The sequence below is a fragment of the Neolamprologus brichardi genome, chromosome 15 (genome assembly GCF_056152115.1).
Source record: "Neolamprologus brichardi isolate AB-2024 chromosome 15, ASM5615211v1, whole genome shotgun sequence".
Lineage (NCBI taxonomy): Eukaryota > Metazoa > Chordata > Actinopteri > Cichliformes > Cichlidae > Neolamprologus > Neolamprologus brichardi.
The window spans coordinates 25,463,688-25,489,321 of NC_142118.1; the positions used below are offsets into that span (position 1 = coordinate 25,463,688).

The 25,634-nt window shown below is 44.8% G+C and overlaps 1 protein-coding gene, 1 long non-coding RNA gene and 1 pseudogene across 4 annotated transcripts; 1 reads left to right on the forward strand and 2 right to left on the reverse strand.

Annotated features, from left to right (window-relative positions):
* LOC102782143 (NACHT, LRR and PYD domains-containing protein 3-like) overlaps positions 1–25,634 on the forward strand; it is a 305,914-nt pseudogene that overhangs the window by 62,602 nt on the left and 217,678 nt on the right.
* Positions 125–16,147, reverse strand: xgb (x globin). 2 transcript variants are annotated; one of them, XM_035908983.1, is made up of 5 exons: positions 15,914–16,147; positions 14,946–15,053; positions 14,160–14,252; positions 5,082–5,162; positions 125–370 (listed from the first exon to the last, which is right to left on the reverse strand). In XM_035908983.1, exons 1-5 carry the CDS (start codon positions 16,078–16,080, stop codon positions 340–342), a joined length of 480 nt encoding a protein of 159 aa, XP_035764876.1. In that variant the 5' UTR covers positions 16,081–16,147; the 3' UTR covers positions 125–339. The 2 variants fall into 2 exon arrangements, with proteins under 2 accessions (XP_035764876.1, XP_006793470.1); XM_006793407.2 differs by having other exon boundaries at positions 14,132–14,252.
* LOC148098521 (uncharacterized) lies at positions 18,210–20,236 on the reverse strand. 2 transcript variants are annotated; one of them, XR_015720733.1, is made up of 4 exons: positions 20,136–20,236; positions 19,247–19,377; positions 18,762–18,823; positions 18,210–18,548 (listed from the first exon to the last, which is right to left on the reverse strand). It is a non-coding gene; the product is annotated as an uncharacterized LOC148098521 (long non-coding RNA). The 2 variants fall into 2 exon arrangements; XR_015720732.1 differs by lacking the exon at positions 20,136–20,236 and having other exon boundaries at positions 18,212–18,548; positions 19,247–19,464.

Genomic DNA, 25,634 nt, shown 5'->3' on the forward strand with positions numbered 1-25,634 from the left:
ATAAAAACCAGAACCTTAGACGGCCTGTGCTCGATGTGTGGCTGAGGTCAAAGGTGATCATGCCCAGAGGACGTTCATTCTCAGATCGTGTGCAAACAGGCGCATAAAAGATCTCCTCGTCGTGTAAAAAGTCACATGATGTTTATTCACTTTCAAAATAAAAGCCCACAGCTCAGAGCTGTTAAACATTCATACAGTTACACATGAGAGCTAAAAACAACATTTTCACCACACAACTTGTCATTTAAAGACTCAGTGCTGAGCTGCTGAAGCCACGTGATGAGACGAGCTGCTCTCAGCTGCTGCTGTGGCTCCTCTGGGCCTGCTGGTAGCCTTTCTTCATGGTGCGAGTGATGTACAGGAACAGAGTCTGCAGGAAAGAGAAGAGTCGTAAAAAAAGGGTCAACACAGATGGCAGGGTTTGGTCGATGACCAGCAGGGGGCAGCATGAGTCTGCAGGCCCAAGCAAGCTGAACTGTGCAGGTAAATGAGGTAAACAGGACTGCAGATAAACATTCAAACATGAGCCTGGTCCTGTTACAGCAGGTTTGAGAGGACCGCGTTAAACCTGCTGCTGATATTTACAGTCCAATCATCAGCTGAGGTCATTCCAACAAACTGACATCTTCATTTATGCAAAACTCTCTGGAATATGAACAGTTAATTTTCTGTTTCTTTATTTCCACGAGTTTCTTTCATTTTCTCAGAAAGGTCAGATCAGAGGAAGCTCGTCACAGCCAGACTGTCTTTGTTGCCAGCATGGTGATGTTATGACTGCTCTATCCATCTTTGCAGGCAGCACAAAGGTGACCCAGAGACAGTTCAGCACAACCAACCAAAAAGTAGAGCTAAAACATAGAACATCAGGGCTAAGGTCCTGTGGCAAAGAAAAGACGGATTTAATTTTAATTATACAGCGCCAAATCACAATAGCAGTCACCTCAAGGTGCTTTATATTTTAAGTTAGACCTTACAGTCATATAACCCCCTATGAGCAAGCATTTTGGTGACAGTGGGAAGGAAAAACTTCCTTTTAACAGGAACAAACCAACAGCAGAACCAGGTTCGGGGAGGGGCGACCATCTGCAGTGACTGGTTGGCTTGTGAGAAGGAATGGTTGGCTCAACAGTGCTCTGACTGTTTGTCAGCCTGGCTACAGTGCCTAAGAGAAACCTAGGGTTGTTCTTATTTTCTTCAATCAGTGATGAATAGCAAGATATTTTAGCTTCACGGAGAGCTTTCTTATAAAGCAGTAAACTATTTCTCCAGAGTAAATGATGAAATGTATTTCCCTTTTTTATAACGTTTAAATGCTAGTAATTAAGGGCCAGGTGGACAACAGGTAACAACAGATTAAAGATTAAACTTTTCTTTGTTAAACTTTTTTTTGTTCATTTTTTCTGCTTAATTCATTTCTTGCTGTTTTTCCCTGGTGGAATAAGCTCTCACCCCGTGGGGCAAAGCAAGACATCTGGTGCCGTATGCCAGTGAGATAGCTTCTATAATCCAGTGGGACAGCCTCTGTTTGGACAGAGCTCCATTTGGATTAGCGAAGCAGACAAACAGCTGGTCACATAAATGCACATTCTGAGTGCGCTCAATGTAGGTGCGTAGCACACGAACTGGACAAAGAGAATGCATCCTCCTCTGCTCGTCAGATGCAAAAGGAGGGGAGCAAAAGCTCAGCAACTCAAACTCCATTGAGCTGTAAGATGCAGGCATGATCTTGGGAAAATAGGCAGCATTTGGACGCAATACGACCTTGTGGCCATCAGGAGAGAACTGTGTGCAGGAGGGATGCACAGACAGCGCATGAAGGTCACCCACTCGCTTTGCCGAAGCCAAAGCGAGAAGTAATGCAGTCTTATATGAAAGAAATTTCATATCCACAGACTCAATGGGTTCAAACGGGGCTACAAAAGGCCTCCAGCACCAAAGACAAGTCCCAAGTAGGGACACTGGACTTAAGCACGGGCCTCAGCCGGCGAACTCCTTTCAGAAAATGTATGGCGAGGAGATGTGCACCTGGTGTCACCCCGTCAAAGCCAATATGACAAGCAGATATAGCTGCTAAATAAACCTTAATTGTCGAAAATGAAAGGCCCTTATCCAGCAGCTCCTGCAGGAATGTCAAAACATCCACAACAGAGCACTAAAATGGGAGAGTGTGGCGGTCCTGGCACCATTGCTCGAAGGCTCGCCATTTGTAAGCGTACAAGCCTGTAGTAGATGACGCGCTAGCGCTCTGAATTGTCGCTATCACACTAGGTGGCAAACCCTTAGCAATCAAGTTTAACCTCTCAGCAGGTAAGCATGAAGGCGCCACAGATCTGGGCGCAGATGAAACACTTCTCCTCACGCCTGAGAGAGGAGATCCCTGCGGAGAGGGAGCTGCCAAGGACTCGCTGCTAGGAGGCTGATTATCTCTGCATACCACGACCTTGTGGGCCACCAAGGGGCCACTAGAATCAGAGAGAGGGAATGCGACGCACTCTCTCTAGAACTGGAGATATCATTTCCACTGGGGGAAATGCATACAGGAGCACGTCTGGCCATTGGTGCGCTAGCGCGTCCAAGCCCAAGGGTGCATCGTGGTCGATTATGGAGAAGAACAGGGGGCGGTGAGTATTTACCCTGGAAGCAAAAAGATCTATTTGCGCCTTGCAAATAGAGCCCAAATCTGAGCCACTATTAAAGGGTGTAACCTCCATTCTCTCACCAGAGGACCCCCCCTGGAGAGAAGGTCCGGCCCCAGGTTCAGACGGAAATACTTTAGAGCTAAGAACACTGCTAACAGCTCTAAGTGGTTTATGTGCAGCTGGCGCTGGGCTGCGGACCAGATCCCTCTCACTGATGCACACTGGCACAGCGCTCCCCACTCTCTTAGGGAAGCATCTGTGGACACCACCTTGCAAAACAACACCCTCACAATCCGAGAGCCCTGATGCAGCAGCCTGGGCTCCCTTCAAGGACGGAGAGCTAGTATGCAAGACGAGGTTACCGGCAGCCTCCTCCGGAGGTGAAGCGATGCACACAAACGGTGAGAGAGAGTCCAGCTTTGAAACGCTCTCATTTTTAACAGTCCAAGTGGCACTACGGCGATCATAGATGCCATCATGCCCAACAAGCTTAATATCGTCTGGAAACGCAGTCTGCGTCCCAGCTGAAACTGAGTGAGGCAGCGATGAAACGCGGCCACTCTGTGCTCCGACAAACGTGCGCGGCTGGAAAGCGAGCATATTTCCAAACCGAGAAAAGTAATCTGCTGACTCGGGATTAGCGAGATCTTTTGAAAGTTCACAGAGAACCCCAGTGTCTGAATGTGTGACAGAACCAGCGATAGCTGTGTCTCCGCCTGCTCTCTGGAGCAAGCTACAAGAGCCCAGTCGTCTAGGTAGGCTAAGATGCGGATGCCTCTCTCTGAGGGGCGCTAGTGCTGCCTCGGCACATTTCGTAAAGGTGCGAGGAGCGAGCGACAGCCCGAACGGCAGCACTAGGTATTCGTAGGCTACGCCCTCGAATGCAAACCTCAGAAACTGCCTGTGTTTCGGGTGTATAACCACATGAAAATAAGCATCTGTTAGATCGCTTGTTGCAAACCAATCTCCCGGGCCGACTGCATTAAAGAGCTGTCTGAGTGTTAGCATCTTGAACCTGTACGTTCGTAGATACGTGTTCAAGACTCGCAGGTCTAGGATGGGATGAAGCCCTCCCCCTTTTTTTCGGAACAACAAAATAACGGCTGTACCAACCTTTGTCTGTCTCCGAAGCGGGGACCACTCGTATCGCTCTTTTCTGCAATAGCGCCTATATTTCCTCTCTGAGTATCATGGCCGCCTCGGTGTTGACAGTCGTGTTTACGACTCTTTGGAAACGAGGCTTGACCCGGAACTGCAACCGGTAACCCATGGCAACGGTTCGCAGCACCCACGGAGAGGGGGCGCAAGCGCGCCACTGAGGGAAGTGAGCAGCCAGCCGGCTGACCTGCTGCACCGTCGGCGGGTCAGTGTCGACCCCCAGTGTGTCTGCAAGGGACTGCATCACCTGCCTGACCTGGCTCATTTTGCCTGCAGGCTGAGCATTTGTGATTGTTTGAGAATAAACAACACTCTTTACTGATTGTAACATGGAAACATGTACATTCATACATTTTATTGGAGGCACCTTTTCTGGGGCACAACAATGAAAAACAGCGGGAACACTCGATGTGGTCACCTGAACATTTAACACACCTGAACAGGGAGTTACCTGAGGCATTTTGTGTGCAGGGGTTTTGTGCTTGGGAGACAGTGTTAGGAAAGTGCAGTGCCTTCTGGGGCTGACAACCTGAACAAAACTTAAGCGGCACCTCTTGGGCGGCAACAGAGGGGTAAAAGCAGCGTCTCCCTGCTGCTGGACCCCTTCTCCACTCGAAACCACAGCTAGGAGGGCTGAGGCTTCTTCCTCCTGGGCGTCGGGTCCCGTCGGGAGCCCGAGGGTGGGCCTTTGCTCCAGGCCAACTGGCGTGGAGCTCGGGCCAGAGGATGTGCTCTCGCTGGCGGCACACCCACTTCAGCAGTGGGCGCCGGTCTCTTGCCAGTCAGCAGAGGAGCGGCGGGCCTGTGAGAGCTAGCTGCGGGCTTGGGCTTGGGCTGACGTCTGGGGATGATGTCGCGCAGAGCTTCCGTTTCTTCAGCCAGGACACGCGAGGGCGTGATATCCCATACTTATGTGTTGTACCAAGTGAATCGACTGAAAGGGAACAGGACAGAACAAGTCCAGAGCCTGACTGAGAACACTGTGGACTGAATGTAAAGCCTGCCTTATTTAAAATGTCTTTCTCTTCTTTCATGACAGATACAGACAGCCCCTCTACAGGCTTTCAGAAGTTGGCCAATGAAAAGAAAACAGGCTCTTCATTCTGATTTGCAGTTTTTTTTGAGGCCACCGTCAGCTTCAGGCTTCAGCAGAGATCGCATCTGTTTCTCCTCTGGTTGTTTATATGTTCAGGTTCTTGAAGCAATAAATCGCATGTTTAATCATCATCTGTATGATGAGGTTAACTTTTCTCTGCTTGCTCCGTAAACGTCATCTCTGTTTACCTTCCAGGCCTCCTCCAGGTCTGAAGTCCAGCGCTCCTGCAGGACTGGATGGATTGCGTGGATGAACTCTTCCCCCATGAGCTGGACAGACAGAGAAAGGGTTTTTTTTGATGAGCAAACACATGCAGCTCTGGGTGGGTGGAGTTAAGAGTAGAGAAGTTTGGTGCTTCCACAGAGCGTGACAAGATAAACCAGAAAAAAAAGGCCTTTCTCCACCCGAGCCCTCCTACAACCTTCTTACAACTCTCCTAGAGCCATCTTAGAAAAGTCCTACAGTCCTCCTACAACTGTCCTACAACCCTCCAAAAGTTGATTCTATTCATCTGGATGTAGCATTTTGTGGAAGAAACATTTCGTCACTCATCCAAGTGTCTCAGCTGATTGCAGGTTTCCCCAATCTTATAAACAGTACGTTGTATAATAAATGAAACCAGCCCCCTGAAGGAACAATGGCCTGGGAGGTCAGTTCCTTAATCTTTACAACACTGAGCGAACAACACAGAGCGAACACAATCACCACAGACACAGCAGCAAGGGAAGCCGAAGAACAGCACATCAAGAAGGCCCTGAGTAAATGTGGTTATCCCAGCTGGACTTTTGTCAAAGCTGGGAAGGCGCCAAAAGAAAGCTCCAGCTGATCCAGGAGAGAAGGACAACCGCTGCCTAAGCGAAAAGCCGCAGCAATCCCGTATGTGTCAGGAGTATCGGAGCAGTTGAGATGCATTTTTTCTAAACACCGGGTCTCTGTGGCTTTTAAACCCCAAAACACGCTGTGCCAAAAATTGGTCCACCCCAAGAATTGGGTCCCCCAACACAAACAGAGTAACATGGTGTACGCTGTTAAGTGCCAGGAGGATTGCCAGGATTTATACATCAGGAAAACCAAACAACCTCTGGTGAAGCGGATGGCACAACACAGAAGAGCTACCTCGTCAGGCCAGGACTCTGCAGTTTATTTACACCTACAGGCCAGTGGACACTTTTTCAATGATGAGAAGGTACACATCTTGGACAAGGAGGAACGCTGGTTGAGCGCGGTGTCAAGGAGGCCATTTACGTGAAAAGGGAAAAACCATCTCTGAATCAAGGAGGGGGCCTAAGGGTCCATCTTTCGCCATCTTACAATGCAGTGATTGCAGCCATTCCCCAACTCTCTGTAAATGGTACTCATGGCCATTGATCAGTGGGTTTTGGTCAGTGGTTGTTGATCAATGGTCATGAGAATTTGCATAATTAAGATTAAGGAACTGACCTCCCAGCCCATTGTTCCTTCAGTGGGCTGGTTTCAGTCATCATGCAATGTACGGTTTATAAGATTTGGGAAACCTGGAGTCAGCTGAGACTGAAGAAGTCAGTTGGATGAGTGACGAAACGTTTCTCCCACAAAACGCTACGTCCAGATGAACAGGATCAACTTTTGGAGATTTACTTACCTGGATGATTGAGCATGCATCAAGACGTCCTACAACCCTACTACAGTTATCCTACAGCCATCCAACAGCTGTCCTAGAGTCCTCCTACAACCCTCGTACAGTCCTCCTACACCCGTCCTACAGCTGCTATACACCCATCCTACACCCATTCTACAACCGTCCTATAGCTGTTATACAGCCATCTTGTGACCCTCCTACAGCCGTCCTACAACTCTCCTACAGCTGTAATACAGCTATTCTACAACCATCATTCACTAGCTCGGCCCATGTCCTCATTACAGGTTTGACAGCGTTTTAGTAAGTAAAAGTGAATGCTTTGACATAAATTGAGCTGCAGTTTGGGGAAGGCCTCAAAGGGGACTGGCGATGGTTCGCGGGCCTGGCAGATCCCCATGTAATAAATAGAAGTGAAGAAGTTAAAGAATGGAGAACAAGGAGGGAGGGAGGGTGGGGCACGTAAACGAGAATGATCAGCTTGCAGAACTGGGGGAACCTATATAGATGACAGCCGGAAGGAGCATGTTTGGAGGCGTGGTCCTGCTCCTGAAATTCCGATACATAATCTCCAATTCACTAGCTGGGCGTACGTCCTCATTTTAGGTTTGACAGCGTTTTAGTAGGTAAAAGTGAATGCTTTGACATGAATTGAGCTGCGGTTTGTGGAAGGTCTCGAAGGGGACTGGCGATGGCTCCTGGGCCTGGCAGATCCCCAAAGAAGGCATCCCCTGAAAATGGTAACAACTGTGCGTTACGAGGGTCGACGACCTCAGCGAGAATAATTTAATTTTCAATTCAACTTATTTATATGCCACTGAACCACGGTGACAGATGCCTCGAGACTCTACAATGATGTCTAGAGGAAAAACCCAACAATTGTATGACCCCCCCTATGAGCAAGCGCTTTGGCGACAGTGGGAAGGAAAAACTTCCTTTTAACAGGAAGAAACCTCTGGCAGAACCAGGCTCAGGGAGGGGCAGCCAACTGCCGTGACCGGTTGGGGTGAGAGAAGGAGAACAGGACAGAGGCAAGTGTAGGGAGAGCGAACGCCGAGTGGCCTCGCCACCCAAAGAAGAGGAAAATAACTGGTCGCAGGCTAGCAAAGCTGAACAGCTCTCGATAAGGTAGTCAAAGATTCCATGGAGTGGAGTGGATCAGCTCGGACAATTAGGAAGTATCGGCAGGAGAAGAGGTCAAAGGAAATTGAGAACAACGGAAATCTTAATGGGTGAATGAGGGGAACCCTCAATCAGGTAGTGACATGCTTGACTTTGAACTAAAGTTGTTACAGAGAAGTATGCTGGATTTCGAGATTTGAGGTGAGGCTTGGAGGTTCATAAGACTTGCGTGAGATTGTCTTTGAGCAGAGGATGGAGAGGGGGTGCTTAGCTGGTTAATTACTTCAATTTAATTCAATTCAATTCAATTTTATTTATATAGCACCAAATCACAACAAATGTCGCCTCAAGGCGCTTCATAGATACAGAGAAAAGCCCAACAATCATATGACCCCCTATGAGCAAGCACTTTGGCGACAGTGGGAAGGAAAAACTCCCTTTTAACAGGAAGAAACCTCCGGCAGAACCAGGCTCAGGGAGGGGCGGCCATCTGCTGCGACCGGTTGGGGTGAGAGAAGGAGGTACTTCAGATAAGGTAAATGGCCTGCATTTGTATAGCGCTTTACTCAGTCTCTAAGGACCCCAAAGCACTTTACACTGCATTCAGTCATTCACCCATTCACACACACATTCACACACTGGCAATGGCAAGCTACGTTGTAGCCACAGCTGCCCTGGGGTGCACTGACAGAGGCGAGGCTGCCGGACACTGGCGCCACCGGGCCCTTTGACCACCACCAGTAGGCAAACATGGGGTTAGTATGTTGCCCAAGGATATTTGGCATGCAAGAAGAAAAAAAGGTGGAGGGGGTGTCCAATTAGTCAACAGCACAGCCGCCGCATTGTACTGCTCTATGCACCCGATGGGCAGATCAGGAACGGAGGATGTATGAAAGAAAGGAAGAGAAGATAGTGATAACTACTGTGCTTATTTCTGAAATGAACAGAAGTGACAGCGGCAGCTTGGGAAGGGTTGATGAATTGAACGACTGATTAGAGGAAAGTCGTCTTCTATAATAATAACCCCCAAAATCGTGAGCAGAGGGCGAGTCCACTGAACTTCGTGGGAGATGATGAGCTGTTTAAACATAGTCTGATTGTGTTGAGGGTGGATGCTAGATAATGCTTGCGAAAGCACGTGAAAAGTGAAGGGATGTCATGAAGAATTATGCGCATGGCACAGTTTGGATGTCTTAAAAGGAGCGATAGAGGAAAGAACCTGGCATCCCAGTGCCACGAAGGTTCGTCCGTGCTTTGCGAAGGCAGGAAAGATGACAGATGGTTCTCTGTGCCAGAACAGTTTGCTGCTACGTCTTGTGGAAGACTGGATGTAAAGGGAGAAACTGGCATCCTGGTGAAAGGAATGTTTTGGGTTTTTTGCGAGTGATTGATGGCGGAAGCTGCCAATCCAGTAACGGAAAGGTAAGCTACTTAGGGAATGGAACCTGGCATCTCGGTGCAAAGAACGTTTTCTGCATTTGCAAATGAGGAATAGAGACAGCGAACCTGGAGTTTTGGTGCTGAAAGGAACATCTGCTGCTTAGCATATAAGGGCTAGATGCGGAGAAGGTGGCGTCCCAGTGGTAGAAGGATTCACTGCTGCTTTTGCTGTGATAAATGCAGAGAAACTGGCAACTCTGTATTGGAAAGCTTGCTCCTGAGTATGCGAGTGAGGGATAAAGAAGAACCAAGCAACTCTGTGCCTGGTTCTTCTTTATCTTGTTACTGTATTTGCATAGGAGGGATAGAGGAAGAGAAGCTGACATCCTGGTGCCAAAGCTTGCTACTGCATTAGGATAGGAGGGATAGAGGGAGAGAGGCTGGCATCTCGGTGCCAAAGCTTGCTTCTGTATTTGCATAGGAGGGATAGAAAAAGAGAAGCAGGCATCCCGGTCCCGAAGCTTGCTACTGTATTTGCATAGGAGTGATAGAGGAAGGGAACCTGGCATCCCGGTGCCAAAAGCACGCTGCTGCATTTTGCCAATATGGGATACGGGAAAGGGAAACTGGTGACTCATTCATAGAAAAGTTTGCTGGTGCGATTGGATATGAGGGAAGGACCGGCAAAGGAAACCAGCAAGGCGTTGGTAGAAGGCATGTGGCTGCTTTTGTAAATAAGGGTTAAAGGACAAACCTGGCAACTCAGTGCCTTTTTTTTCCCCATGCAAAGAAACTGGCCATTTTGCAAATGAGAATTGAGAACTTGGTATCGGGACTAGAAGGATTAATGCTGCTTTTTGCCATGATGGATGCAGAGAAACTGGCAGTTCATTAGTAGGGAAGCTAGATGCTGCATTGCAAATGGTGATGAAGGAAAACCTGGCAACCCGGGGCCGTTTAATTAAATTAATTAATTAATTAATTTTGTCTACGCTGAGAACTGGCAACCCGATGGCAGAAAAGCTTGCTGTTTCTTTTGCGAATGAGGGATAAAGGAGCCTGGCAACCCAGTGCCAAGGTTTGCTGGAGAGTTCAGCCGAAGTGGGATGAGAGGCTGGGAACCTGGCAACTCAATGCCGAAGCATGCTGCAGTTGCTACGGAGGGATGGAGAACTGGCAACTAGTGCTTTTTTTTTTTGTCTATGCAGAGAACTGCCAACCCAATGGTAGAAAAGCTGCTGCTGCTTTTGCGAATGAGGGATAAAGGAACCTGGCAACTTGGCGCCTAGGTTTGCTACAGAATTTTGCAAAGGAGAGATGAGTGGCTGGAAACCTGACAACTCGGTGCCGACGCTTGCTGCAGAGTTTAGCAGAGGAAGGATGAGTGGACGTATGCTGCAGAGTTTAGCCAAGGAAGGATGAGAGGCTGGAAACCTGGCAACTCGGTGCTGAGGTTAACAGCAGAATTTGCGAAGGAGGGATGAGTGACTAAGAGCCTAGCAACCCGGTGCCAAGGTTTGCTGCAGAATTTTGCGAAGCAGGGATGAGGGGCTGGGAACCTGGCAACTCGGTGCCAAAGCATGCTGCATTCACTACGGAGGGGTGGAGTACTGGCAACTCTGCTGCTTGCTGCTGCTTTTGCGAATGAGGATAAAGGAACCTGGCAACTCGGTGCCGAAGTTAGGTACAGAATTTTGTGAAGGAGGGAAGAGGCTGGGAACCTGGCAACTCTGTACTGCATTTGATACGGTGGAATATAGAACTGGCGTTACCTCATAACTGAATTTAGCCGAGATATGAAGACTGGATGTATCGACGTGGCAGACCATATGTCGGGTGGCGAGAAAACTGCTAGAGGATCTTCAGCATTCGATCTCGAGCCGTGGCGTTCAGTGTGTTTCTTGGATTGCCGGAGGAAAAGCGATGGACGAAGAGCTTGAGTAGTTGTTCATCTGATGCGCTGACAGACAAGAGGACAATTGTAGCGAATGGAAGGGTGAGTAAAATTATGTTACTCCTGTGAGAAAGCTGTGTTTAAAGGAAACCGCCAAGAATGGACCCTGTTTACACGTAAACGAGAATGATCAGCTTGCAGAACTGGGGAAACCTATACGGAAGGAGCGTGTTTGGAGGCGTGGTCCTGCTCCTGAAATTCCGATACATAATCTCCAATACAACCATCCTACAACCCTCCTACAGTCCTAGTTAGGGATGGCTACCGGTATCTGGTTCCATTATGGCACCGGTTCTGACATAAACAGTAGTAACCAGACCGAAAAGCAGCGCATTTCAGTGCTTTTTTTTTCTTGAGATGTCATACACTTTGGATTCTAGCCAATCATTTTACCTTTCCAAGGATAGTAGGCGGGCCCAGGTACGTACGTTCTTTTAGAGCAGAGCTACAGATTAAAAATGTCCAAGGTGAAGCAGTCAAAAGTCTTGCTGTACTTCACAGCAAAAGATGCAAACTCAGCAGCCTGCAACAAGTGCTTTAAGGTGATACTGTGCAAAGGAGGTAATGCCTCGAATCTGATGAAACACCTGGCGACGCATAGCATTTTTTTAAAAGCCGAGAAATGCACCGTAATTGATAGCTTGCTGCAAAACCTCACATCGAGCACATCTACTATGGGTTTGGTGCCTGTTATCGGACCCGGAGTTAGCAACATTCCCCAAGAACTCGAAGAGGAGAGTCCTGGCCCCTAGCCCTGCCAGTGTAGCAGAAATTATGACAGATGATGATGGCAGCAGCAGCCGTTCTTCTCTGGGTGAGTGGCTTAATGTTGTTTGCGTGTAATTTACGTTGAGTAGACTAACCACGTTATTAAATTAATGCATGTAAGGTGAACTAGCAAACACCGTCGTAGTTACATGCGGCTGTCTTCTTGTTTGATAGAGTGATACCATATGGCTTGCAAAACTATTTGGCAACCTTGAATTTTTCCACATTTTGTCACATTACAGCCACAAACATGAATCAATTTTATTGGAATTCCACGTGAAAGACCAATACAAAGTGGTGTACACGTGAGAAGTGGAAAGAAAATCATACATGATTCCAAACATTTTTTAAAAATAAATAACTGAAAAGTGGGGTGTGCGTAATTATTCAGCCCCCTTTGGTCTGAGTGCACTCAGTTGCCCATAGACATTGCCTGATGAGTGCTAATGACTAAATAGAGAGCACCTGTGTGTAATCTAATGTCAGTACAAATACAGCTGCTCTGTGACGGCCTCAGAGGTTGTCTAAGAGAATATTGGGAGCAACAACACCATGAAGTCCAAAGAACACACCAGACAGGTCAAGGATAAAGTTATTGAGAAATTTAAAGCAGGCTTATGCTACAAAAAGATTTCCCGAGCCTTGAACATCCCATGGAGCACTGTTCAAGCGATCATTCAGAAATGGAAGGAGTATGGCACAACTGTAAGCCTATCAAGACAAGGCCGTCCACCTAATCTCACAGGCCAAACAAGGAGAGCGCTGATCAGAAATGCAGCCAAGGCCCATGGTGACTCTGGACGAGCTGCACAAATCTACAGCTCAGGTGGGGGAATCTGTCCATAGGACAATTATTATTGCACTGCACAAAGTTGGCCTTTATGGAAGAGTGGCAAGAAGAAAGCCACTGTTAACAGAAAACCATAAGAAGTCCCGTTTGCAGTTTGCCACAAGCCATGTGGGGGACACAGCAAACGTGTGGAAGAAGGTGCTCTGGTCAGATGAGACCAAAATGGAACTTTTTGGCCAAAATGCAAAACGCTATGTGTGGCGGAAAAATAACACTGCACATCACTCTGAACACACCATCCACACTGTCAAATATGGTGGTGGCAGCATCATGCTCTGGGGGTGCTTCTCTTCAGCAGGGACAGGGAAGCTGGTCAGAGTTGATGGGAAGATGGATGGAGCGAAATACAGGGCAATTTTGGAAGAAAACCTCTTGGAGTCTGCAAAAGACTTGAGACTGGGGCAGATGTTCACCTTCCAGCAGGACAACGACCCTAAACATAAAGCCAGGGCAACAATGGAATGGTTTAAAACAAAACATATCCATGTGTTAGAATGGCCCAGTCAAAGTCCAGATCTGAATCCAATTGAGAATCTGTGGCAAGATCTGAAAACTGCTGTTCACAAACGCTGTCCATCTAATCTGACTGAGCTGGAGCTGTTTTGCAAAGAAGAATGGGCAAGGATTTCAGTCTCTAGATGTGCAAAGCTGGTAGAGACATACCCTAAAAGACTGGCAGCTGTAATTGCAGCAAAAGGTAGTTCTACAAAGTACTGACTCAGGGGGCTGAATAATTACGCACACCCCACTTTTCAGTTATTTATTTGTAAAAAAATGTTTGGAATCATGTATGATTTTTCATTCCACTTCTCAAGTGTACACCACTTTGTATTGGTCTTTCACGTGGAATTCCAATAAAATTGATTCATGTTTGTGGCTGTAATGTGACAAAATGTGGAAAAGTTCAAGGGGGCCGAATACTTTTGCAAGCCACTGTATGCCCTATAGCTGCAGAAAAGGCTAATATTGTTATCTTTTTACAAAAAAGAACAGCTAAACATGAGAGGTTTTAGGACAAAGTTTGTGTTTTCCATTGTTTAAGCACCGGTTCCAACCAAAGGAGGTATGTTGTATCAACAGAAAAGGCTAATTTGGTTATCATTTTGCAGAAAAAAAGAGACTGCTAAAAATAAAAACATAAGAGGTGTTTGGACAAGGTTTGTGTTCTCCATTCTTTAAGTACCGGTTCAAGCACCGTTTAAGCACCGGCACCATTTCAAAAGTACCGGTTTGGCACCGGTATCGGATAAAACCTAAACGATACCCATCCCTAGTCCTAGTACATCCTACAGTCCACCTACAGCTGTCCTACAACCCTCCTCCAGCTCTTCCACAACCCTCCTACATTCCTCCTACAGCTGTCCTACAATACTCTTCCAGATCTTCTACAACCCTCCTATAGCTTTCAATCTGCCTAAATCTCAGAAAATTGAGAAGAATTGCCAGACGTGTGTGAGCAGGCTCGGCTGAGGATGACCAGTGTGGACTGAACTAATGTCACAGCTGAGTGGAAACAAATCTCCACCACTGTGTTCAGCTTCACACTGACATCATAGTATTTTGGCAGGGCTTTGTACTGGTAATGCTTCCTGCCCAGATCCAGGATCAGCTGGTCCAGACGGTCGTCCTGGTCGATCCTGGCGACCGTCTTCTCGATGATGTACATGATCCTGCAGAGAGAGCAGAGGAGAAAACCAGTCAGCAGGAGGCTCTGCTAAAACCAGAGACACTGCAGGAGTCACAGGCAGCTTTTGCTGCTAGCTGTCAGCTAACCGGCCCTCTGGGCTGTGTTTTAATGAAATGAAAGGTTAATTTCATGCTTCTGTATGATTGCAATAAAACTGATCAGAGACAATAATAAATATATCTTGAGCCCTCATCGCAGCCCTCATACAAAATGTCACAGCAAGAGGTGAGAGTACAGTTTTATATTTCCTCTCCCACACAGTTTAACAAAGTGTTTCAGTTTCAGAGATAAAAATGGACGCAAGTCATTATGACTGATAACAACATCTACTTCTTGTTATTGTGTATGACATTAGATTAGCACCACCCTCACATCCTTTCTGACTTCAAAAGAACTATATTTATAAGTCCAACAGAGGTGGTATTTATGTTTGACGCCTCATTTGACTAATATTAGTGTTTTATGTCATTTGTGAAATCAGCTGATCAGCTGTTAGCACATCTGTCCCTGTTTCTGATTGGTCACAAACTTTCCCCACACTCACAGTTACACTGCTCAGCTCTCACTTAAAGTGTGTGTGTGTGTGTGTGTGTGTGTGTGTGTGTGTGTGTGTGTGTGTGTGTGTGTGTGTGTGTGTGTGTGTGTGTGTGTGTGTGTGTGTGTGTGTGTGTGTAACCTGAGGCCGTGGGCTTTCAGCTCTTTGCTCGCCCTCAGGGTGTTCACATCATTCAGGTCTCTGAAGGTGAAGAAGGCGTCTTTGCACTCCGGGTGAGTCTCAAACAGCCTGGAAGAGGGTTGGGGTGGAGTTAAATGGTTGGTGTGAGCACTGCTCTGATGTCTGATAAGCTAACAAAGGGCAGTCAGTGAACCTGCAGCTGCAGAAAGGTCACGTCCTCATTACCCACAGTCCTCTGTGCTGTGCTGAGGGCTGAGGTGAAGTTTCACACACAAACACAAGGCGAAAACAGACAGCTGTGCACAAACCACGGAGAGCGGCTGAGACTGCAGAGCGGCTCGCTGCACCTGCTTTGCATGAACATCAGTAACATCAGTCTGCAGGTAAACAGCACACCTCAGCCCAAACACTGTGGCTCTGCCTGGCCCTGCTCCATCTTGCAGAGGAGAGGAGGACCTCCACCCACCGCGAATTCAGGCACAGCAACCAAACCAGCTACAGCCCACTTGCTGTCAGGGTTCGTCTAACCGATGCACAGTTTTCTCAGACTCCAGAAAGCAGAACATGATCTCCTGTGACCTTTGACACTTGACCTTACTCTGAGGCACTCACTTGCATCAGAACCAGAAAGTCTTTCAGACCTGCGCATGCCCGCTGTTTGGTGATGAGCTGTCAATCAAACCTTGCAGCATTAAAAAAAAAACCCGCAGTTTTTACAATAATCTGATCATCTAAACGATAATAGCCACTGTTTTCTGACTGAACGTCGATTTACGCAGAATTGACGTCACAGTCGTGCCTGTGGGCTGGTGGGAGATCAGATTTGCGAGCTGAGAGACCCTCGCCCTTAAACAAACTCAACACGGCTTTATGACCGGTAGTTAAGGATGCCTGCTCTGACGTAACACTCCTTCATAACGTCTACCTGCGTGACGGTACAGAGGACGGCGGAGCGCGCGTGAACTCACCTGACGAACATGATGACGCCCACCCTGCTGATGTCCTCCTGGATCTCCCTCCAACTGCTCCTGATCGCCTCCCGGTTCTCCGCGCTCAGACTCACCGGCAACGCATCCTCTTCCTCCTCCTGCTCCGGCCGCCGGTCCGGAGCCTCCGCTGAGAAGGAGCAACCCATCTAGAAAATCACCGACAATACACCAGAACCGCCGCACACAGCGCGACGCACAGCTGGTACTGACTGCGCTCACTTCCGCACTCACGCTGCGGGTCACCTGTGCGCGCGCATAGACGCGCGCTTCGTTTTCAGATCTGAGCTTGTTTCTATCAGATAAAGTTTAAAAGAAACACACACACGGGGACACATGCACACACAGCGTTCCTGTTTTAATAATGTTTAGTATCACCTGAATGCGCTGACACACCGATCACCTGCACAGGTAAGAATGTGACAGCTGCTCAGTCCAAACCAAGGAACTGATAATCTGATCCCAGCCCAACTTCACAGTCTCGTGCTTGTCATCATCAGCTGCCTGACAATCATCAGCTCACAACAACAGCTTTTTAAGGCGACTTTAGCTTCCTGTGTGCAAGCAGAGAATAGGAAGTGAGCTGCAGCAGAAAACCTCTGAGCACATAGCGAGCCAAGTCTGATCAACTGTAATGTCATCAGCTGTCCTCACAACTGATGGTATGATGACTGCCACCATCATCACTTGTGTTTCTGTGCAGCATTTAAACCTGGGGTCACATGTATGATCACATGATAGCATGTCAGAACCATGAAGACTGTGTATGTTCCCCTTAGCTATGGTCACAGGTTAAAGCACTGGGATACAGGTTCCTTTGATCCTGGTCTGTCCTCAGCAGGTCTTTAGAGGTCTCTTGTCTTCCAGCCTGATTCTGAGTGTGCTGGTCCAGGTTCACTCACAGCTATTGCTCCAGTGCACAGGTCCCAGATCAGCTTACAGTCAGTGAGGTCAGACACTCTCCAACTGTTTTGGTTTGTTTCCCAAAAATTAGAAAATTATTATTCAGTTTAATTTTGTTCATACAGCACCAAATCACAACAGTCGCCTCAAGGCGGTGAGGTAGACCGTACAATAATACATACAGAGATAACCCAACAGTCATATGACCCACTATGAGCAAGCACTTTGGCAACAGCGAGAAGGAAAACTCCCTTTTAACAGGAAGAAGCCTACAGCAGAGCCAGTCTCAGGGGAGGAAGACAGGAGCAAGACATGCTATGGAAGAGAACCTGAGATTAATAACAAATATGATTCAGTGCAGAGAGGTCTGTTGACACATAGTGAGTGAAGAAGAAACACCCAGTGCATCATTGGAATCCCCCAGCAGCCTACACCTACTGCAGCATAACTAAGGATTCAGGTCACCTAATCCACCCCTAACTATATGCTTTAGCAAAAAGGAAAGTTTGAAGCCAAATCTTGAAAGTAGAGATAGTGTCTGTCGCCTGAATCCAAACAGGAAGCTGCTTCCACAGAAGAGGGGCCTGAAAACTGAAGGCTCTGCCTCACATTCTACTTTTAAATTTTTGTTACTAATACTAGTAACAAAAAGTAAAACTGCAGTGTGAGAGCGAAGTGCTCTAATGGGGTGACATGGTACTAAGGTCATTAAGATAAGATGGGGCCTGATTATACAAGACCTTGTATGTGAGGAGCAGGATTTTAAATTCTGGATATAACAGGGAGAGAATGAAGGGAAGCCAATATCACTGTAAAATCTAATTCACAGAACTCAACTATGCAAACTCGTTGCCTCAAAAAAAAAAAAAAAAAAAAAAATTGAGTAAAGTTTACTTAAGATGACTAAGTTAAGGCAACTTATTCACATTGAGTACAGAGTAAAAACCTATTTAGTTTCCAAAACTCAAAAAAAAAAAAAAAAAAACCCAAACTCATTGCCTCAAAAAACCTAACTAAAGCTTACTTAAGTTGTCCTAACAGTCATCTTATTCATTGCAAGTCTGCAGTATTAAGAATAACTTGGTATTTCTGACAATACTAATTGTTTACCTATTGACAAACATTTCAAGTTCAACTAAATGAAAACAACAATTTGTGGTAACCTGAATATGATTAAAAAATTATTAACAACACCTTTTGTAATGATGTTAAAATCAGCCCAACTTTTATTTTCAAATGCAAAAAAGTATAACAGCCAACATGCTTGACACTGTTCTCTTGAACAACAAACAATTATATCACTGTTATAATCTTACAATGAAACAGAGTCACAGATTTAATTATTGTGAAAATAAGTTTAGGGCTACCACAACTTTGTTTTGTACTTACATTACTTATATAATCAAAATAAAATATTTATTGTTCTGTCACAAGTGCAGTCTCTAATTTAAACACCACATTTGTTTTTCATTCCAACACAGGAGCTTGAATGTTGTAATATTTTAAGGATGGCTTCTTTTCAGTCCAGGCATTACTGCCTGAATGACTACCATGGACTTAGATGATCCAAATGTAAGTGCAGAAGAAAGTCTTTAACTTCCCTTAAGTACAGTGGCAGTGGATGTGGGTTGGAGATGCAATGAACTTGAACCTGCAGGCAACCATCTTCACTGACCACACCATCAGTGATGGAGGACTCATCTCTCCTGGTGTCCTGCAAGCAAACAATCATATTTTTTGGAAAACAAACTTAATTGCTTTCTTAAAACATTTTTTTCTGCATTTGGTATAGAACAGACTCCACAAAACACATGTTGCTGTTGGAAAACTTGCAGACTTCACTATATACAGTGTAGACCCTCAAAACTAAGTTTGGGGGATGTGATCTTTCAAGAAATGCTGACCAAACTGTTGTTTGTTTACTTACACAGCATGTCTTGTAGAATTAACTGGACTCAACAGCAACAGCATAGTGCAGTCATCTCAAGTCTAATAACAGAAGACAGGAAAAGAGCAGTAAAGAAACAACTTCCCCAACCCAAAGCACAAATAAAACAATAAGTAAAACAGGCTGATCTAAAGTATGATTAAAGTTCAGCCTGATTAATATAAATGTTACTGACAGTTGCTAATGTGACCAAGTGGTCGGCGGGGTTAGATAAAAAAAAATAAATAAAATGACAACGCCACCTAGGGGAATTTCACCCCTAGGAAATATATTTAAGAAAAATAGATAAAAAGAATAAAAGGAGGTCGCACAGATTCAAGGATGCACACTGAGGCAGGTTGGCTCCAATATTAAAACAGTTTTATTTATAGTAAAAATAAATAAAATATTAAAACCCAAGATGTAGCGTCATTGTTGACAGTGTCCTAAAGTGAAAATAAAACAATCAGGGAACTTTGACTTACCAGCAGCCGTGGACCAAAAGAAAATCACACAAAAAGGAAAATCACTGCAGCCCACCCGGTGCTGTACAACAGAAAGTGTGAAAACGACCCACCACCTGAGGTCCCAGGGCCACTGGCACGTCCTCCGTTCACTGAAATAAACACAGAAAAATATGTTAAAAGAATAAAAGGACACTGAGCGTCAGGCTCGCTACAGATCATAAAAAAACTAAAACACACTTTAATAAAAGGACACACACACACACACACACACACACACGGGAAGGCTTATACCCAACGGGTCAAACTACCACTCGTGCTGGTAGTAATTATCCTCAATTGCAAGCCGGTCTGGCTCCCCACCGGCTGAGACCGGCAACCGAGGCGATTTAAAGTCCCAGCACGACACTCGGGCAGAGGGTCGCTTCAGCCCGATCACAGAAGCGTGGGTACGAGCAACAGTCCAGGATAAAATAGAATAAAATCAGGCGAACCAGAAAAAGGTAAGCCTACTTAATAAAAACAAGTTAAGACCAGCTAAAACAAAACAAGACAAGACAAGACAAGACAGCAGGCTCCACCGAGGAGGAGTCCTCACAACAGCGGCTGAGAAGGCGTTTCACTCTTCCGGTTTAGGTTGGGCGACTTGCCACGGAGAGGCGAATACAGCAGTCAAACCCTAAAACAGATAAATGTAACCTTAGACTCTTATAGCTATGAATGCTAATAAAAGTCGTTTTAACGGCTTACCCCAGGACCGGAGGCGCTATACTCTCACTGGTGGGGATAACACGAGCACCTCTCTCCGCAATGCCGGAATAAAACAAACTGCCGTGCTACAACAGGCCGCAAAAACTATTAACACAAATTCCAGTGCTCTGAGGGAATCTGCGGTTAAGCGAGAGCATACCTGACTCTTGCTGATCAGTCCGTCACAGTGGGCCAGCATTTACTGCTGCTTTGCGCCGAATACACGGGAGGAATGATCCAACAAAAACACCGGCTTGCTTTATACGGGCTAACGCCACCCTGCAATCAAAATGCAGGTGGGTTCCCAATTAACCTAGTTGCGCGGTGAAGGGAGCGAGCGCAGGAGAGAGAGAGCGAGCGAGAGAGAAAAAGAAAGGCGAGTAGCCCATCTGGCTACATCAATATATTGCAAAACCAAAATACTTACCACTGGATTGATGTCTTTCTGTCCAACAGCAGGAGTGCTGGTCCTGATTCTCAAAGACAGTAAGAAGCAAGCAGAGGGAGAACAAACAGAATTTTTTTAGAAGCTGATTTGATCCTTAATGGCTGTGCAATCATTCTAACTTATAACACAGAAGGTCAATGTAGACCCCATACAACCAAATTAGACTAACACATTAAAAACACCATCTACTACTGTGTCTGAATGTGTGGTATTGGCACTGTCAGTTTAGGCCTAAAGAGATATGTGCTTAAAAAAAGACCACCTAATTTAAATAGAATCATTACATAATCATTACATACTTGTAAAGCACTATACAAATACAGGCCATTTACCATTTAAAAGTTAACTTCCAATATATAAAGTTTCTAATAAGCAAAATGACCAGATCTAACATATGGCAGGGTTTATATGTAACATAATGTTTCTTATGATTCCATTCTTTAGAAGCACAAGCTATATTACTTTATTCTCAATTATAAAGCCAACCTAGACTTTAACCATTTAACAGGCCACTAATCTGGATTATAGCTTTCACAACAAAACTTGTTTTTAAACACATTTTTTAACAAAACAAGTACTATATGTTATCATTAGTATTTAAAATGTAATTAAACAGAGAAGTCGGTTAAATATAAAAGCAGTTTGCTTATGTTGTTAAAGAAAGGCTAGATTTGACATTAATAGATGCCACAGGTGTTCAAAAGCTGCCACAAAGCATTAAAAAAATAGACTTCTCCGAAAACATCTGAGCATTTTTGCAAATATGTGATGTCTTGATAAATCGAGCAGATAGTTGAACTTTACACAGCTACATTCTCGCATCAAAATATCTTAAAAGTTTATTTTGTGACTGTGGGATTATAATATTACCTTATGCCATGTTATACCCCTAATTAAAGATTGTGAATTATTATGTAGCTTTAGTTTGCATTATTGTCCTGAATTAGAAGAAGGTGATAACTATTACATTTGTTAAACTGATTTGCATTACATTAGACTGCTGATTTATTTATTGTGAATGTATGATATTGTTTTATGATGCATTATACTGCTGAGTTATAATTCAATTCAATTCAATTTTATTTATATAGCGCCAAATCACAACAAAAGTCGCCTCAAGGCGCTTCATAGATACAGAGAAAAAACCAACAATCATATGACCCCCTATGAGCAAGCACTTTGGCGACAGTGGGAAGGAAAAACTCCCTTTTAACAGGAAGAAACCTCCGGCAGAACCAGGCCATCTGCTGCGACCGGTTGGGTTGAGAGAAGGAAGACAGGATAAAAGACATGCTGTTGAAGAGAGACAGAGGTTAATAACAGATATGATTCAATGCAGAAAAGTCTATTAATACATAGTGAGTGAGAAAGGTGACTGGAAAGGAAAAACTCAATGCATCATGGGAATCCCCCGGCAGCCTACGTCTATTGCAGTAGTGATGGGATTTCCGGCTCTTTTTAGAGATCCGGCTCTTTCGGTTCGGCTCACTAAAAAGAGCCGGGTCTTTCGGCTCCGAACCGGCTCTTCAGATTGTTTTGTTGCTTTAATTAATTTATTATTAACAATAATATAAAATTATGCACAAAAGGAATTACTAACGTAAAAAAAAGTGGTTTTATTTATATATGTTTATATATAAATATATGCGGTGGCCCCTAGAGACAAAACACGTACAAACTCCAAAACACATTTCTAGCATGAACTGAACTTCCAAAGCAGAGCTACTAGATCACTTAAATTACACAATTGAATGCATGTGTGTATTGTTTGTGTATTTATACACAGGCACTCATATATATTCAAATAATTTTTGTTCATTTACCTGTTACTACCACACACCAAATCCGGTCGTTGGTACTTGCTGGCTTGTGTAGCCACTAGGTAACAAAAGCTCAACACTGCGCCCAGCATCCTGGAGCACTTCTGTTGTCTTTTGTACGTGTTTTGAGTTTTTATGTGCTTCTGAGTTTTTACGTGCTTCGGAGTTTGTACGTGTTTTTACGTGCTTCGGAGTTTTTACGTGCTTCGGAGTTTGTACGTGTTTTTACGTGCTTCGGAGTTTTTACGTGCTTCGGAGTTTGTACGTGTTTTTACGTGCTTCGGAGTTTGTACGTGTTTTTACGTGATTTGAAGTTTGTATGTGCTTTGTCTCTAGGGGCCACCGTAAATATACTTTTATTTATTCACTCCACATAAAATGTAATAAATAAGTCATATAATACAAAAATCAACTATTCACATTTCAAATTTTAACTATTTAAATTTTCAGCTTTTTCCTTTTACGAATTTAAAGTGAAACAACACAAAACACTGCAAACCACAACACAATTAAATATAAATTAAAATATGAAAACAAAAAGAAGATGCATATTCTCTGTCATATGGGCCCGCATGAATAAACTTTCTGAATCCTTTATCATCTGCAACTGAAAATAGTTGTGGATGATTACTATACCTTTCTAATGTGACGCTGTTGTCCCTGGCTCTGTTCCTGTGCTACTGAGTGTAACTACCGCCCCTCCCCCCTCTGCCCAGCGTAAAGCACAAGGCTCGCATGCGGAGTGAAGCCGAAAAAAAGTGCGAGAGAGAGGCTGAGAGAAAGAAAAAAAAACCCCGGGTCGCGATAAGGAGCCGGCTCGCGTCGTTCACGTCAAAGACCCGGCTCTAAGAGCCATTTCGTTCGTGACTGACCCATCACTACATTGCAGCATAACTAAGGGAGGATTCAGGGTCACCTGGTCCAGCCCTAACTATATGCTTTAGCAAAGAGGAAAGTTTTAAGCCTAATCTTAAAAGTAGAGATAGTGTCTGTCTCCCGAATCCAAACTGGAAGCTGGTTCCACAGAAGAGGGGCCTGAAAACTGAAGGCTCTCCCTCCCATTATACTTTTAAATACTCTAGGAACAACAAGTAGGCCTGCAGAGCGGGAGCGAAGTGCTCTAATAGCGTGATATGGTACTACAAGGTCATTAAGATAAGATGGGGCCTAATTATTCAAGACCTTGTATGTGAGGAGCAGGATTTTGAATTCAATACTGGATTTAACAGGAAGCCAATGAAGGGAAGCCAAAACAGGAGAAATATGCTCTCTCTTTCTAGTCCCTGTCAGTACTCTTGCTGCAGCATTTTGGATTAACTGAAGGCTTTTCAGTGAGTTTTTTGGACATCCTGATAATAATGAATTGCAGTAGTCCAGCCTGGAAGTAATAAATGCATGAACTAGTTTTTCAGCGTCACTCTGAGACAGGATATTTCTAATTTTAGAGATGTTGCGCAAATGGAAGAATGCAGTCTTATATATTTGTTTATTATGTGCGTTGAAGGACATATCCTGGTCAAAAATGACTCCAAGGTTCCTCACAGTGTTACTGGAGGCCAAGGTAATGCCATCCAGAGTAAGAATCTGGTTAGATACCATATTTCTAAGCTTTTCAGCGCAGAGTACAATAACCTCAGTTTTATCTGAATTAAGAAGCAGAAAGTTAGCGGCCATCCAGGTCTTTATGTCTTTAAGACATTCCTGCAGTTTAACTAATTGGTGTGTGTTATCTGGCTTCATGGACAGATAGAGCTGGGTGTCATCTGCATAGCAGTGAAAATGTATGCTATGTCTTCTAATGATGCTGCCTAAGGGAAGCATGTATAATGTAAACAGAATTGGTCCTAGCACTGAACCCTGTGGAACTCCATAATTAACCTCAGTGTGTGAAGAGGACTCTCCATTTACATGCACAAATTGGAGTCTATTAGATAGATATGATACAAACCACTGCAGTGCAATACCTGTAATACCTACAGCATGTTCTAATCGCTCTAATAGGATATTATGGTCAACAGTATCGAATGCTGCACTAAGGTCTAGCAGGACAAGCACAGAGATGAGTCCACTGTCAGAGGCCATAAGAAGATCATTTGTAACCTTCACTAAAGCTGTTTCTGTGCTGTGATGAACTCTGAAACCTGACTGAAACTCTTCAAATAAACCATTCCTCTGCAGATGATCTGTTAGCTGTTTGACAACTACTCTTTCAAGGATTTTTGATATGAAAGGAAGGTTGGAGATTGGCCTATAATTAGCTAAGACTGCTGGGTCTAGAGATGGCTTTTTGAGTAAAGGTTTAACTGCAGCCAGCTTGAAGGCCTGTGGTACATAGCCGATTATTAGAGATAGGTTGATCATATTTAAGATCGAAGAATTAATTAATGGCAGGACTTCTTTGAGCAGTTTTGTAGGAATGGGGTCTAAAAGACACGTTGATGGTTTGGAGGAAGTAATTATTGAAGTTAACTCAGAAAGATCAATTGGAGAAAAAGAGTCTAACTTAACATCAATGGTACTAAGAGTAGCTGTAGATAATATTACATCTGTGGGATGATTATTGGTAATTTTTTCTCTAATGATAAAAATTTTATTTGTGAAGAAGTTCATGAAGTCATTACTAGTTAAGGTTAAAGGGATGGTTGGCTCAAAAAAGCTCTGACTTTTTGTCAGCCTGGCTACAGTGCTGAAGAGAAACCTGGGGTTGTTCTTATTTTCTTCAATCAGTGACGAATAGTAAGATGTTCTGGCTTTGCGGAGGGCTTTCTTATAAGAAATACTGTTCTCAGAAAGTCATCGCCTTATTTGTCTGATTAGAAGAGAACAGAACATACCGGAGAGGTTTTCTGCCCCATCTCAGCAGGAGCAGATAAACAGGAAGCCAAGGTCGTAGCTTAGGCGCCGTGTGAGAGAAAGAATGTGAATGTTTAGGCTCTTATGACTAGGTGGGGGCCACTAGAGGCTATAAGAGTTTGATCAATGCTCCACCATTTTGAGATCTGATGCTGTCTGCGTACAGTGTCCATCTCCCACGCGTGTTCATTAAAATCATCGTTTGACTCAACCCGGCCGGACCAGTGTTGTTATTTTGGTTTTCCTCTTGTATCCATCTCCAATATTTTGAATCTGTAACATGACCCAGAAAAAGTAATATTTTAATAAGTTTTTGCCGCGTTTGAGTTTTGGACAATTGCATTCTGGGATATTTAGCTGTACCAAGTTGCTGCAAGCCCACACAAGTCACCACCGATACATGTTCGATAAAACGGGAGGAGCTTTTCGTGTTCTTCATGTGTACTTTGAATTGGAACAGTACTTGGTCTCCGACGTATCACACGTCCACGAGACCACAAGTACGCATACACAGGCTCCGACAATTGCGGCTGATAAA

Coding starts and splice junctions, on each gene's coding strand:
- xgb (XM_006793407.2), bottom strand. CDS start 16,080: ATGGGTTGCTCCTTCTCAGCGGAGGCTCCGGACCGGCGGCCGGAGCAG. Junction 14,253..14,945: donor CTGAAAGCCCACGGCCTCAG/GTTACACACACA, acceptor CTCTCTCTGCAG/GATCATGTACATCATCGAGA. Junction 371..5,081: donor ACCTGGAGGAGGCCTGGAAG/GTAAACAGAGAT, acceptor TCTTTCCTGCAG/ACTCTGTTCCTGTACATCAC.